The sequence below is a fragment of the Apostichopus japonicus genome, chromosome 9 (assembly GCF_037975245.1).
Source record: "Apostichopus japonicus isolate 1M-3 chromosome 9, ASM3797524v1, whole genome shotgun sequence".
NCBI lineage: Eukaryota > Metazoa > Echinodermata > Holothuroidea > Aspidochirotida > Stichopodidae > Apostichopus > Apostichopus japonicus.
Window position 1 is genome coordinate 8,427,214 of NC_092569.1, and position 14,069 is coordinate 8,441,282.

The 14,069-nt window shown below is 35.7% G+C and overlaps 1 protein-coding gene across 5 annotated transcripts in view; it reads left to right on the forward strand.

Annotated features, from left to right (window-relative positions):
- Window positions 1-14,069, forward strand: part of LOC139973459 (rho-associated protein kinase 2-like) — a 199,202-nt gene that overhangs the window by 5,018 nt on the left and 180,115 nt on the right. For all 5 annotated transcript variants that reach the window (XM_071980153.1, XM_071980149.1, XM_071980152.1 and 2 more), the window contains exons 2-3: window positions 1,767-1,954; window positions 13,967-14,048. In XM_071980153.1, coding sequence (XP_071836254.1) covers window positions 1,859-1,954; window positions 13,967-14,048 — 178 coding nt within the window. In that variant the 5' untranslated portion in view covers window positions 1,767-1,858. The remainder of the gene's footprint in view (window positions 1-1,766; window positions 1,955-13,966; window positions 14,049-14,069) is intronic.

The following is a 14,069-nucleotide window of genomic DNA, read 5'->3' on the forward strand; positions in this document are numbered from 1 at the left end:
GGTAAGAATGCACATTTTACATTAGCAACTCTTAATGCTGAGGGAAGAAACATACTGAGAGCTGAAATATCATGTTCAGGATCAGAGATGTAAGCTTCCCACAAAATTCATAGATTGTCTCCACTCATTTTCTGATCAAAACAATGATTCAAATATTACTTGATAGTCTCAGAAACAATGCAAGTGCATCTTCTTTGTCAAAATTTATACGTACTGTATGTGATATGGACTAACGTTATGATTTTGGAATGCACACGCATACCGGCTACACAGGGGAAAGTAACGTTCAAGTAATTGTTGTTTCAATAAACTACGTGTTCATTGAGCACTACAGATGCAATAATTTTCACAGACAATGGATGGGGACTATTAACCAATCAAATCACGGGAATTTTGGAAAAGCATCATTGTCTATTTTTAGCATGAAAATCTCCGTAATGGTGTGTTGTTAACCCTGTACCTTGCTGTTGATTGTTATGATATATTTACAATACTTTCAAAAAAATTCAATGATCTGTAGGAGTAGGAGAACTTTTGGTTCTTGTCAGAAGAAGTTGTGGTTTTTTGAAAAGAAATAATGAAAGATGTTCATTCAAAAATGCATTTTGTTATGTTTTCCGTTGACCTACTTGTGAGTGTGTACTTGGGGTTTGTTTCTCAAAAAGAAAGTTTGCGTCCGCGGGATGCAAGCAATTTGAAGAGTTTTCGTCCCTGGCCAAAACATTTTGTCCCAGGCGCAGAATCCTGCGTTCGTAACAATGCTGAATTGGTAAAAGGGTGCAATATTCATAATAGTGAAAAGGTTCGTTGTTCAAAATTGGTAAAAGGGTTCGATATTCATAATGGTGAAAAAAACTTGTTATTCATAATAGGACGAAGTGTTCCATATTCATAGCAAATGGTTTGTAATCCATTATAGACAAAAAGATTCGATATTCATAATAGGAGGAAAGGTTCGATATTCATAATGGAACAAAGGGTTCGTTATTCATAAAAGGCCTAGCCAAAAAGAATCAGTACCATTCACAAAGAGAAAATTATGCATCCGCCCACCATCTGGTGGGCGGATGCATAATTTTGCAGAGAATAGGAGCCACACACTATCAAGAACATGCTTCAACCTATCTCCCTTCCAGCAAAACCTACATTTTGACATATTAACGGCATAAACTTGTACATTTTCTAGAGGGGGTCCCTTTCCTAATTGTGAATGGTACCGAACCTTTTGGCTAGGCCTATTATGAATAACAGACCCTTTGTTCCATTATGAATATCGAACCTTTTTGTCTATTATGGATTACGAACCCTTTGTTCTATTATGAATATCGAACCCTTTGTCCCATTATGAATAACAAACCTTTTTGCCCATTATGAATATCAAACTTTTGTTTCCATTATGAATACCGGACCTTATGAATTATGATCCATTTAAATTACGAATAACAAACCTTCATTTCCATTATGAATAGCGAACCTTTTAATCAAAAAAATGCACGTTATGAATAACGAAACTTATAAAAATGACCCTTATGAATAAAGACCTTATGAATATCGGGCAGACCCCCATGGCGAAATGGCACTATTTCTATGGCGGAAGGAGCACATATGGCAGAATGTACCAATGGCGAATGACCCGGCCCGGTTCCAGTATTCAGTGAATGATAAATTGATTGCACAGCATTAATGATCACATGAAGTGGGACTGATTTGATAGTACTTAATATAATTTATATATATTTTTTCATAATACTTTTTCTTGTGTACAGCTTTCGAACTATGACAGTACTAAGAAATTATACCAAAGTTTTGGGAAAAACAAAATAGAGAAGTAATTGCTGGACAACTGTAAACCTTGAAAATGGCTGGCCAGGGCAAGGATATTCAAACTCGTTATGCTGAGCTGGAGAAGAGCATAAAGAATCCAAAATCCCATATTAATGCGGATGCTCTTTTGGTATGTAAACACTTTTTAGTAAATTGACTTCTTGCTGAAGGTATATTCCATGGGATGGAGACGACTTGTATGTGTAGCTAAAATGTTATGATGTTTTATGACGATTTGGACACTTTGCGACATTTTCTGATTTTTCCCTACTGCAATTTTACACATTTTAAGACACTTTTCTTACCAAAACATCCATATATACTCCTGACAGAGTATGTGATATAACACCTGTTTGTAGCAAAAGATTACTGATCAGTTCATTATACAGTATATATAACAATATTCAAATTGCAATTTTGAATGTGAATATAAACTGGTATAAGTTGAATTAAATATTAGATGTCGATTTAAATTGACATACAGTGTACCAGTTTCATTCTACATATCATCGATTTAAATCGACATATACCAGTTTAATTCGACATATCATCGATCTAAATTGACATATACCGATTTGTTTTACTTCAATCATAGATTTAAATTGGTACAGTATATGTTGATTTAAATCGATGATATGTCAAATTAAACTGGTATATGTCGATTTAAATCTGTAGAAGTCAATTTCAGCTGCTGGTAACTGGTATAAGTCGAAGGAAACTGGTATATATGTCGATTTAAATAGGTATAAGTCGATCTCCCATGATTTGAGACTGATGGCCCGCCATACTGTATGTATGCTACAACTTCAGTGGACACAAATTGTCATTTCACTGTGAAACTTGCACATGTTGAATAATTTTTGGCAATCTGCCAAAGCATACAAGATGCCAGCTAGAAACATGGACCCCCAAGAACCAACAACTACAGTACTTTATAATTTGAGTGGTAGACATGCAGATGACAAATCTGCTTAGTATGATTGAACAAGACACAATACTGTACATGTTTGCAAAACAAGGTGGGGAGAGGGGTGGAGCTTGGTAGCTAAAACAATGCTTATGTTGCAGTTCATACCACGACATACACTACCAGGTCAGTCTATTTGAATCTGAGCACAGTTTTGACAAAACACTAGCAAATGAAAGAAAATGTGTGTGTGTGTGCGTTTGGGATGCCCAGCTTGTAAACACGATACTGAAAAGGGGAAGTTCATACCAATTGCATATTTGGTGTGTAGAAGTACCACATACAGTACAAGAAGCCTACTGTTTTTGTGTAGGTCTAAGGTCATTTGGGATCACTATGAGTCAAATTGTGAAAACAATGTAAATATCTCAAGAAGAGGAGCTAAGGCAGACCTCATATTTGGTATGTAAAAGTACCACATAGAGTACTAGAAGCCTACTGTTTTTGGTGGATGTCAAAGGTCATTGAGGGTCATCAGAGGTTCACTTGTGAAACCTTGTAAACAAGATATCACAATATTGGATGCTTGGGCAGATCTCTTACTTGGTGTAAAGGTGTATAACATTAAGTAAAAGAAGGCCAAAGGAAGTCAACAAATGCCAAATATTTATTCCCCCCCCCCTCCCCCTCTTACCTGTCTCTCTAGACTAACACACCTTCCTAAACATAATATCACAGAGAAGCTTGGACAGATCGCATATTTGGTATGTATTTTGTACCACATTGAGTACAAGAAGCCTAATGTTGTGGGCGGAGGTCAATGGCCGTTTGAGTTCAGCAGGGGTCAAATTGTAAAAACCACGTTTTCACATTTTTTATTGCTGTTCATTCTCTTACTAAGATCAAGTATATTGTAAACCTTCACAATACTTTACATTGTATTTATGAATGAAACTGCTCATGTTACATCAAAACCACAATGTATTTTTGTATTCTGGTTAATCCACTGTCTTTTAAATTTACATGCATGCTGTTTTCACCTGGTGTTTGTTGTTTGGTACAGAGTACAATAAGATCTGTAAGCAGTATGTTGTGTATAGTAAGTAGTTCTGAATCTTTCACATGCAAGCACAGTTTTGAATGTCAGGACAGGGAAATATGCTGGTAAGGAGCCTTGCTGTTTAGGATTGTCTACAGAAGACTATATGAGTGTACTCCATGTTGTGTAATTGGTATTTGGTAGTACCTTACAGCTTGTGCTGCATAAAATATTGAGGTAACTACCAAAAAAGGGCCATGCAGGCTCCTTAACTTGCCCCTTAACTTGCTCCTTAGCTTAACCATTAACTTGCACCTAAACTTGCTCCTCAACTTGCTCCTTGACCTGCTCCTTTACTTGCTCCTTACGTTGCTCGTTAACTTGCTTTAATTCTTTGAACACTTTTTCATTCCTGTGTGCATGTATGATTAATGGCTTGTAAACACAATAACTCACAAATTGTAAGGTGGGTGAATTGATTATGTGGGGTTTGTGGTAGTGATGGGGATGGGTACCTTGGAACCCGGTGGACCAATCAAAAAGTTACTACAAGGTCCAAACTGTTATAACCCCCTTGAGAAATTCGTAAAAAATTGCGAACATTGTTCTCCATTTTCAGGGTCAATCCATGCCAAATCAACAGATTTTTGGGTCGATTCCACGTCTACCCTCTCAGAATCGCCTGAAATTGATATGGTGTCTTGCCACATGTCTAAAAGGATTAAATTGGGCAAAAAAACTTTTGAAAACTTGTTGGTTGCTAGGATACGGCCACGCCTAGCAACCAAATCCAGATTGCATTTTAAGAGCCCTAAATTTGTGTCAAGTTTGGAGGCATCTTTTGCATAAGGGCAGGTCCAAGCTATTGTATCCCTAGAAGCCAAATTTCAAACTTTACTGAAGCTCCCTAAATGTGGTGTCATGTTAAAGCTGAATTATTGAAGTTTCAGATTTTCATAATTTTTTTTAATTGTTTTGCCTATTCGAACAATTACAGCCGGCTAATTTGCATAAATTCAAATTGCAGCGTGACGTACGGGACATTTTGAATTCTATTTCCCTGCCAGCAATATGAACTTATTGAATATAACTTATGTGGGACATGATACACCCTTCCTTCCAATAATTTTAACATATGATGTTTGGGGGTTCATCAATTAAATATGCTAATTAGCTAGTGTCCAAATACTGATGTCCCGTACGTCACAATTTTCAGCACTTTTTTTCAAGTTTTGATATGGACGAACAATTTTTTTTTGGTGATTTTCTGTAAAGTTCTAATTAAGAACATTGTTCAACAAAATCCATCCCAAAAAAATTGAAAAAATATTCACAGCAAATCTAATTATCAAAATTAAAAATGTGACGTACGGGACAAAATGTGACGTACGGGACATAGTGTGGGGGAAACCCTGTATTTATACATAATAAACATGCATGGGCTCCAATGGGGACCTCTACTGGAAACCTTTCAATGCTTGCAAATCTATTTTGTTGAAAGATGGTAGTTGCAACTTATAATCCCTGCATGCCTGAAGAGCACAACATGGCTTCAAATAAACCATTGACTGATGACCACCAACATCCCAGGTGTTGTTCAATATACTATCGGGAAGTCAATTGTGTGTGTGTGTGGGATACAGAATCATCTACAATGCTATTCAACATTGACATTGAATGAGGACGACTTCAAGAATGTTGAGTTTGCATTTCAACATTTCGTAGGCCTATTGTGAAGTGTGACTATCATGACTGTGCAACAATGTTCTTGTGTCCAGACTTAGTAGACATTGAGATTTTTAGTTACAAGTGTAGAGTTTTGCTCGCCCAATTTTTGCAGAGGACAAACACTCATGAGTTTGTTCAATAATCAGTATTAGATCTATAGAGTTTTCTTTGTTGTACTAGTTTCATAGATGGACATTACATTGACGTTACTGTGGACATTTTGATATGTTTTGAATGGGATGGATCATATTTCAACATGAGGGTTTAATTGTGGGGAATATGATACAGTGTTGTACAGTATATACCGGAAACAGTTTTGCACCAAAACTTTGCATCTTGAATCATTTGTGGTCTAACAAAGCTAGAATTGATGTTATGACTATTTGGTCTGGTAACCAGTATCAGGTCTATAGAGTTTTCTTTGTTGTACTAGTTTCATAGATGGACATTATGTGGACGTTACTGTGGACATTTTGATATGTTTTGAATGGGATGGATCATATTTCAACTTGAGGGTCAATAGTGGGGAAGTATGATACAGTGTTGTACGGTATATACCAAAACAGTTTTGCACCAAAACTTTGCATCTTGAATCATTTGTGGTCTAACAAAGCTAGAATTGATGTTATGAGTATTTGGTCTGGTAACCAGTATTAGGTCTATAGTTTTCTTTGTTGTACTAGTTTCATAGATGGACATTATGTGGACGTTACTGTGGACATTTTGGTAGAATATGATGGATCATATTTCAACTTGAGGGTCAATAGTGGGGAGTATGATACAGTGCTGTACAGTATACAACGGAAACAGTTTTGCACCAAAACTTTTCATCTTGAATCATTTGTGGTCTAACAAAGCTAGAATTGATGTTATGAGCATTTGGTCTGGTAACCAGTATTAGGTCTATAGAGTATTCTTTCTTGTACTAGTTTCATAGATGGACATTATGTGGATGTTACTGTGGACATTTTGGTATGTTTTGAATGGGATGGATCATATTTCAACTTCAGGGTCAATAGTGGGGAGTATGATACAGTGTTGTACAGTATATACCGAGACAGTTTTGCACCAAAACTTGCATCTTGGATCATTTGTGGTCTAACAAAGCTAGAATTGATGTTATGAGTATTTGATGAATGTGTAGAGTAGATTTATACTTTACGCATTCCATGTTTTATGTAGTAGAATGATCTCACAAGTACAGTCACTGCTCTTTTCGATCCCCGAAAGAAGGAAATATGGCATGAAATTACCAATGACATTGTTCTGACATATCCAAATTAATGTTTTTATGTAGAAATCAGCTTGTTATGGTATATTCAGGAATAAAAATATGAGTTTTCATAGCCAATTTTTATTTGGACAAATTGTCCCGTACGTCACATGTCCCGTACGTCACAGGACAATTTTCATTTGTGTAATCACTGAACTGGAATGGCTTCATATTTTTTTCTAATATGGTACAGCTTAGCTCTTGGAAGGTTAGGCTATTCACTAGTTATAACAGCTTGATCACTGCCCTCCTAATTTCAGAGCGATTTCAGCTTTGCTCTTTAGCAAAAAAAACACAAAATTCTCTGGTCCCGTACGTCACACTGTACATTAATTAAGATGGGACCTAATTAAAGCAAGTGTAGGAAATCTTCATAAGTTTGTAATAAAGTAGCAGCAATAACAAATATGAAAACCTGAAAAAGTTTCTGGAAAATAGATTTTTTATAACTTTTAGACACATAAATAAGTCTCTGAAATGTCCCGTACGTCACAGTGCAAATAGCTTGGACCTGCCCATAAATGTAAAGTATTTTATGTCTGATATTGCAGATATTGTTGAAGAATTGTGACCAGTTTTCAAATTAAGCTAATTTTGAGGAAAATTTACGGTCTCAATTTTTCGTAACAAGAAATTAAAGTGGCAGAAAATAAGATAGGGGCCTTTTCTGGCCCTACTTCGAGTGTGCTCCATATTCACAAGCGAAAGCATGTTTGAGTTTTAATTTGCATAGTATCCTTGTCCAGTGGTAGTTGTACCAGAAAAGTGCAACAAAAAATTCTAGCAGGTCGTACGTTTTACGAACAGCGCCCTCAAACTTAAGAAATCTCACTTCTGACCCTAATTGGGGGTCCAATTTGGGCCTGAGGGTAAGTTTCAATTTTTCTTTAAATACCATTTTGCAGGAGTGTATTGACCCTATTTTTAAAAAGTTCTCAAGTCAAAAAGTTGTGTATTTTGTGTTATCTACTCAAATTTATGACTCAAAAATTGCAAAGATCACATAGTTCATATGTATGAAAATGCTTGCACAAGCAGATTTGAGTAATTCAAATGACAACAACTTCTTAGCATTAACATACAGGTGCTTTAAAACAATTAAGAGGGTGGTACACCAGCATAAGGACTACCAATAAACTGCATTTTCAAGGTCTATATGCCCAACGATGCCTGTGAACAGCATCACATTTTCCCAATATTTTGGGCATTTCAAAGTCAAACCTGGTCACAATTAAAAGGCTTATTTTTGGTTTTCAATACAAAACTAGTAAGATATGTATAGTTATGATGCAAAGAATGAGCTAAAACAATCTTTTTTATAAGTTATTTATGCTCTCTTGAGCAGCTTAAAGTGGCGTATATATCTGAGTTACATCAGCTCTATAGAAACATGCTTGCAATCGGGGCAAACAGTGGTAACATATTATCTTCATTCAAGGAGACCATTTTAAACAACATTAGAAACTATTGAAATGTATTTATTAAAAGTGTTCTGTCTAAAAATCATTTACTCCACACCCCCCCTCACCCCCAAACATCCTTCCCATAGTACACTATGCAGATTTATGCATACAGTACAGTATGTGACTGACTTTTACTGCAAAGAGACGCATAAACACATGCATTTAAGGTTGTCTGAATTATTTGGTAGTAATCTTCTGCTTCAGTTGTCTGTATGCATGTAACCCACCCCCTCCCACCCACTTCCTCTACCCAACCTTACATCAGGATAGAAAATGAATGTGAACCAGTGCATACATGTACAGAGTGTACTATGTATGTGTGTATATGTTCAGTACAGTGTTATTTTACACCAAGCACTAAATATATACACACTGTCCATTGTAATCATGTAAAGTACACACTGTACATGTATGTACCGGTTAAACTACAATATTGGCTCTCATATTGGCTATCATATTTTGCATAATTGAAATTGTAGTGAGTTGGAAAATCTATAACAGGGAAGAAACTTCCAGCGTCCACCGGGATTTGAACCCGGACCTCTCCACTTTATATGTGGACACGCTAACCACTAGGCTATGGTCGCTGATTGTTTGTTTAGAGGTTCGAAACTGGTAAGGAAGGTCACAACTCCACTGAAGGCATTTGCCACCTGAATCGAACATGACTAGTTCTGTTTTTGGTGACATATTTGCCTTACTCTAGATATCTTTATATCTAGGTGAAAGCTCATTTAAGGTTTGCAGAAGTCAAACCCTACAAACTTTTCTAATGGTCAGGAAGATGTGAAACTATATTTGACTTCACCGTATGTAGTAGAACCTCCTTGCTGTTTTAAGTAGAGGTCAAAGGTCACCATAGGTACAGTAAGAACTTAACGAGTTAACTTACAAACTACTCTTGTGCTGCACATGTGCTGTGTAGTTCATTAACTGGCGGTGTGCACTCAGCCTTATGGCTTAATGTACACGTATACAACATGTACCACCAGGCTGGCACTGGCGGTTATATTGGCTAGCCTTCCTTTTTAAACTACTGTCAGTGTACAGTTTACATAATAAGTGTTTCATTTTATAGAATGTGGCAATGAATCACTTCCTTTTGGCATTTGTTGTTTTACCTTAAAACATTTCCACAAACTTTTTTCCTTTTGTAAGTACAGTAACTGTCATCTCAAGCACCATCTATCTGATACTAAGTAGGTAGGCAGTGAAAAGTAAGCAAATTGCCATGAACAGCTACACTACCAGTCCTGACATGGCAGCCACAGTGACCTTCATGTCTATTACAGCTCCTTCCATGTGGGGAATCCATTACAGTTAAACATACATGATACCTTCCTACATGGTTAGGCCTCAACTTTTATAGCCTATGCACTCAATCTCTTTAATGTCAGGGATCAAGATGAAGAATTTACAGTAATTAAGACAGCTGTCGAATAATTGCTATTGCTGTGTCATCATAAGAAATTAGGTTTGTCACATGCTCACTGCTAATGGTTGCTTGCTCCTACAAGTTGTGTGCATTTAGTATATAGGGTACAACTACTGTAGCTATTTAGAACCCATAATTTAATATGAGTAAAGGAGACCTCACACACAGTACGTCTCCTGTAGATGAAAGAAATTGTATTCCACTACAAAAATCCCAAACTAGCAAACAGATCTCTACTGGTACATTATTGGAGATCTCATGGTCTGATGTTTCTTGACATATTAGAAAGAGGGATGAACAAGTTTAACAAAAGAGCAAATATATCAACATTGGGCCACTAGTGTTTGATTTTTTGTTGTTGCTGGCATGACGAAAGTTTGTCTTTAATAGTGATACTAGACTACTAGGAACCCACTCTCCTATAACCTTTCATTTCAGATGAGGTTTTGCTCATTTATTTCATTGGTAGTAACCAAATAAAACATTTTCAATGTACTGTAGTGTTAGATATGATAAAAGCAATACCTAGGCAAACTTGAAGCAAGCTTGGTTATAAAGTTATTTTTGTCAACAACCACTTTTCAATGGGAATTAACCTTTGAACATGTATATTGTAGCAAATAAAAATATATCAAATATTATAATGTTTGTGGCCTGTCATCACTTCTGTTAATGTTATGTGGGTACATGCCAAAAGCCAATAAAATTTATGGGGTTACTGAAACGTATCATTTGCTTATTTCAGTATTAAGTGAATTAACTTCCCTCTACTTTGAGATGGATGAAGCTTCTAAATATCTCCTTGACCTGATCATCCAATTAAGTTGGAAAGAGTATTACAGTTGCCCCGCGGTTACATGGTGATGGTCAATGTACCCTATGGAATCAGGATCAGTATAGCAATGCCATGTAATTTATGATGCTACTGATGTCAGAAAGTTTCAGTTCAGAGATCTGTAAATTCTTGAAGAGTCATCCTCAGGGAAACAATTTTCCATGTGTCAGGCCTGCTGGTATTAAAGTAGCTAAATGGATTGGAAAGAACCTTTCACTTGGGACGTTGGAAAGTAATATTTGGTATGTTGAAAGAAAAAAGTGTGGAAAATAATTTATGAGATATCATACAGTAGCTGTCTGGACATACCACAAAACAGTTTGACAAGTAATGGTTATTAAAAGCAGTTACAACATTGGTTTTTCAAAAAACAAACTAAAAAATTATGTTATAAGCCCTTGTTGGCTTGTGAATTGTATTCTTTCAGGATTTGCAGCTTTTTTAACAGTTGTAGTATATATGTACACTGGAAGTTAAAAGTTGTTTGGAGTCGTGTAGTTTGTAAAGTATACTCACATTTTAACATGTACAGTAAAATTGCATAATTTGACTTTGCTCCTCTCTTACTGTATATACATGTGCCTAGTCCAGCATGCACTTTACTCATCACATAACCTATTAAACTTGGTAATATTTTAACACTGCTCCCCAATATATAATAAACAATCCCTCGTAGCTGATAATAAAGGTATAACTGAATTAGGACAAATAAATAGTGACTCCGAAAACCTACAGTAAGCATCAAAAAGAGAAGAACATTTAGAAAATGTTGCATAAAGGTAGGTGAAGATATTTTTCCACCTGTAGCAAGAATTTAAACTTATTGAAGATGCATTTGTATTTTGGAATACCACTGTTCATTTTTTCCTGACATATGAAAGATAAGGAAATTCAAGGAAAAACATTTTGTTTGCCTTCACAGATGAAGTAGCCTACTATTTGTAATGCATTGCACGATTAGCCACTTCCATTCAACTCAGTTTCTGATATTTGAAAATCCAATTTCCCAACCAACTTTTGCCAAATGGAAAAAACAATGCAGTTTATAAACATCATAACCAGTATGAATGAAATTACTATGCTGTCTTATTGACACTAGCAAAATATAAATGACCCATTTCATATTGTTGCCAGCAAAATCTGTGAATGGTTCCTTTGTGGTTGAGATTGTCTAAGATATAGCAATATCATTTTGGTTTATTTGGCAAACCATATTGAGAGCAAAAGCTGATATCAACACTACTAGAATTGTATTTTTCATATCGCAGTCCCCATTGTTTGAAAGATACCATATTTTTTATGGCCCTTTTCATACAGAAACTTCTATTACTATATATTTGCTTCAATCTTAACTTTGAACAAATTTTTGACTGACTGTTTAACTAGCAATCAACAATGAAAACTAAAACAAAGACATATCTATTTTTTTTATGGCATGTATACTTTAATTGTTGAAAGTGGTAAACAGTAAAAATACTTGAGATTATATTAAGATACTCTTTATATCAATGTAGCATCCACTTAATTTCCTCTTTTCGCAAAATGATACTCTCATGTGCTGAGTCGCAGTTATGGGTGATCTAGTGACTTCTGTTAATAGGCCTACAGTTAAGGACGCAGTTCAAAACGTTCGTACCACAGCCTTTACTATATTATTTAAGGGCTGACTTGTGATTATATCGCAATGCCACAGAATGGTGATTGATTTGTAGACCAAAATATTTTAAACTTACCTGAGCTGACCAAACATTTTTGTTTTGAATGATCAGTATGGGGTGTGAACTATCGGTAAATGATGCAAATTTTATCGATACTAATATCAGACCCATATCACTGATATCGGTTGATACCGATAATGCTTGCCCATAATCGGTGGGACAATAGCTTTGATGCACAATCTCATAGTTAAGTGGAGTCTTGTCACATGACCCCACAAAATCATCTTATTGTAAAGCGCAAACAATGTGTGCAATTGCTTACTGCATGCTACAGCTGACTGATTCTGTCCATACAAAGAACACATACAGTATATTGGCTGCAGTCACTAACAACACAAAGCTTACTTTTAGCTTATTAGGTTCCAAACAAAAATATATCAGAGTTTTTTTATGTACAGTAAGTATCTAGAAAAGAAGGATAGGTCTGTCAAGGAAGAAATATGATTGCTAGTCTGCTCTCATGTGCCTACCCACCCAAAGGAGATATTAATGGTGCACGTGCTGTCACAACGTACATTGTCCCTGACAAGTGGACAGGAGAAGACAATAGGCCTGTGCTTAGACTGTTTTATTATTAAATTTATTCAGTAATTTTTCGACAATATGCTTCTGGCTTTGATTCACTGGAGACATTCAATAGCTCACAGTTAAAACCAGTTCCAGTTTGTTCACAAAGGCAACTTACAGTCCTGAACACATATTGGGAACATGTACAGTTACAGCTGATTCTCTCTCCAATAACATTATTGCACTCACTTATGGCTCATTGTCTCTACGTGTCTCTTTAGATAGCACTGTAGCTTAAATTCCATGGGCAGGAAATGAAAATTACATTATTATAGTCTTGGATTATGTATTAATACACACTGGTTGCAAATAAGTGGAACTGGTCATGCAAAAGCTCTCATGTTATCAGGTGATCAAACCCCCAAAATATAACCATTGGGCCATTACTTCTTTAGTTAAATAAATTTGCATCTTAAATTGCAAACTATAGTACTATATGTCCAAATATTGTATTTCCTTCATCTTTACTTGGCAGGAGAATAGTTGTGAGGTACATAATGCTTTGATTAAAAAGAGGAAATCACAGCATGCTGTTGAAATTTGCATCTCATCACCTTGTTGGAGTGTTGGAGTTGTCACATTTCATATCAAATGTGAACTTGAAGAAAGCATGTGCCATGTTGTAGAATGACATCTACAATAAAATACTGAACACTTTTCTTCATTCCCTTGTTTGACTGTGGATTGGGTAAAACTGCACTTGTATCTAAAGTAAACTATACACAGTATCATTGAATGTGATATACAGTTTAACTTTCAATTTCCAGTACATTATGTGTAGTAAATTAGTGTAAGTATCCCCAACAAAGATGTCAGTAACCAGTGGTCAGAAAGGATTCAAAAAGAGTTCAATTCCAAATATCTTATAAATGTAATATGAATGAAATTTATAAACTTGAAAAATTTGTACTTGCGTCGAAATTGGACATTAAAAGAACCCTTTTTGATCCCTTTGATGGACAGAGCATTTGGTTAAGTTAATGCTCACTGGAAACTTAACAATTACATATCATTGAGTATTTTTAGTATGCATCACTTTCCTGACAATCTAATGAACATGATAAACCTACATGTCAGTGAAGTGTTCACTAAATTGGTTCTAGCCATTCTATAAGGTAATAATGTAGTGTTTAGCAATGTTCAGTTCCTTTTCAATATTTTATTTTTTTATTTGCAGGATACATTGGAAGCTTTAGTGCTGGACTGTGATATTCCTGCAGTGAAGAGAAATAAGACGGTTGAAACTTTCCTGCAAAGATGTGAGTTGCTTTCTTTTAGCA